Source organism: Coregonus clupeaformis, chromosome 35 (assembly GCF_020615455.1).
Source record: "Coregonus clupeaformis isolate EN_2021a chromosome 35, ASM2061545v1, whole genome shotgun sequence".
In the NCBI taxonomy this organism is placed as follows: Eukaryota; Metazoa; Chordata; class Actinopteri; order Salmoniformes; family Salmonidae; genus Coregonus; species Coregonus clupeaformis.
Window position 1 is genome coordinate 42,094,692 of NC_059226.1, and position 2,404 is coordinate 42,097,095.

The 2,404-nt window shown below is 50.1% G+C and overlaps 1 protein-coding gene across 1 annotated transcript in view; it reads left to right on the forward strand.

Annotated features, from left to right (window-relative positions):
• The first annotated feature begins 1,523 nt into the window (after positions 1–1,523).
• LOC121538006 (teneurin-2-like) overlaps positions 1,524–2,404 on the forward strand; it is a 29,531-nt gene continuing 28,650 nt past the window's right edge. The window contains exon 1 of the mRNA XM_045211124.1: positions 1,524–1,882. Within this exon, the coding sequence (XP_045067059.1) occupies positions 1,627–1,882 (256 nt within the window). The 5' untranslated portion in view covers positions 1,524–1,626. The remainder of the gene's footprint in view (positions 1,883–2,404) is intronic.

The window sequence follows — 2,404 nt, forward strand, 5'->3', positions numbered from 1 at the left end:
TCCATCTCTCCTCCATCTCTGTCCTTCATCTCTCTCCTCAATCTCTCTCTTCCCTCTCTCTCATCCATCTCTCTCCCCCAGCTTTCTCCTCCAGCTCTCTCCTCCATCTCTCTCCTCCATCTCTCTCCTCCATTTCTCCTCCATCTCTCTCTTTCATCTCCCTCCTCCATCTCTCTCCTCCATCTTTCTCCTCCATCTCACTCCTTCATCTCTCTCCTCCATCTCTCCTCCATCTCTCTCCTCCATCTTTCCTCCATCTCTCTTCCTTCATCTCTCTCCTCCATCTCTCCTCATCTCTCACCTCCATCTCTTCTCCAGCTCTCTCCTCCATCTCTCTCCTCCATCTCTCTCATCTCCATCTCTCCTCCATCTCTCTCCTCCATCTCTCCTCCATCTCTATCCTTCATCTCTCTCCTCCATCTCTCTCATCTCCATCTCTCCTCCATCTCTCTCCTCCATCTCTATCCTTCATCTCTCTCCTCAATCTCTCTCCTCCATCTCACTCCTCCTACTCTCTCCTCCATCTCTCTCATCTAGGTCTCTCCTCCAGCTCTCTCCTCCATCTCTCTCCTCCGTCTCTCCTCCATCTCTCTCCTCTATCTCTCTCCTCCATCTTTCTCCATCTCTCTCTCCATCTCTCTCCTTCATCTCTCTCCTCCATCTCTCTCCTCCATCTCTCTCCTCCATCTCTCTCCTCCATCTCTATCCGTCAGCTCTCTCCACCATCTCTACTCCATCTCTATCCTTCATCTCTCTCCTCAATCTCTCTCCTCCATCTCGCTCCTCCACCTCTCTCCTCCATCTCTCCTCCATCTCTCCTCCATCTCTCTCCTCCATCTCTCCTTATCTCTCTCCTCCATCTCTTCTCCATCTCTCTCCTCCAGCTCTCATCTCTCTCCTCCATCTCTCTCCTCCATCTCTCCTCCATCTCTCTCCTCCATCTCTCCTCCATCTCTATCCTTCATCTCTCTCCTCCATCTCTCTCCTCCATCTCTACTCCATCTATATCCTTCATCTCTGTCCTCAATCTCTCTCCTCTATCTCTCCTCCATCTCTCACCTCCATCTCTCTCCTCCATCTCTCTCCTCCATCTCTCCATCCCTCTCCTCCATCTCTCCTCCATCTCTCTCCTCCATCTCTTCTCCATCTCTCTCCTCCAACTCTCTGTTCCATCTCTCTCCTTCATCTCTCCTCATCTCTCTCCTCCATCTTTCTCCTCCATCTCTCCATCTCTATCCTTCATCTCTCTCCTCAATCTCTCTCCTCCTTCTCTCTCTTTCATCTCCCTCCTCCATCTCTCTCCTCCATCTCTCCTTCATCTTTCTCCTCCATCTCACTCCTTAATCTCTCTCCTCCATCTCTCTCCTCCATCTCTCTCCTCCATCTCTCTCCTCCATCTCTCCTTCATCTCTCTCCATCTCTCTCCTCCATCTCTCTTTCTATTTCTCTCTCTCGCTCGCTCTCTCTGTCTCTCTCTCTCTTTCTCTCTTTCTCTCTCTCTCTCTCTGCAGGTGCTCCATGAGATGATAGATGTTCCAGGCACCAGTCTGAAGATATTTCCTCTCCTCTCCACTCCTTTCAGCCCTCTCACCTTCTCTCTCTCTCTCTCTCCAGGTGCTCCACGAGATGATAGATGTTCCAGGGACCAGTCTGAAGCTGTGCTACCTGAGCTCCAGGACGTCTGGCTACCGCAGCCTGCTGAAGGTGACCATGACCCCAGCCATGGTGTCTCTGGGCCTGCTCAAGGTCCATCTGATGGTGGCTGTGGAGGGACATCTCTTCCAGAAGTGGTTCCACGCCTCGCCCAACCTGGCCTACACCTACATTTGGGATAAAACAGATGCCTATGGACAGAGAGTCTACGGGCTGTCGGAAGCTGTCGGTGAGTGTGTGTAGATGTGTGAGTGCGGTGTGTAGGGTTTGTGTGTGTGTGTGTGTTTATGAGCATGCGTGCGTGTGTGCGTATGTGTGTCTGTCTGTGTATGTGAACAGTAATAGCTCTGAGGGTGCTGAGACCCCCAGCTCGCTTCACTAACTGCTAACTCTGCTTGACAGCTAATAACCCTTCACCACGGTTACGGCTGCTGCGGTTACGTCTGAGTGACAGGAGGAGAGGAGAGTTTAACTGCCACCCAGGACACAATAGTGTCAAGTCTGTCATCTCTTAGAACAGACAAGAGTGTACTGGCCACACACACTCTATTGGTCCAATGTAGCTTATTCATTAGATAACCAACGTTACCTTACTTTGAATAGGTTTATTTTGAAGGGGACAAGGCACATAGATTAATATTTCTGTAAATATAAGTCCCTACAGCAGCTAGCTACCTTCAACTAATATGTGTGTTTATGCCAATCAAGCGTTGGTCGATTTGACAACATTTCAACACTGTTGCATGATGGG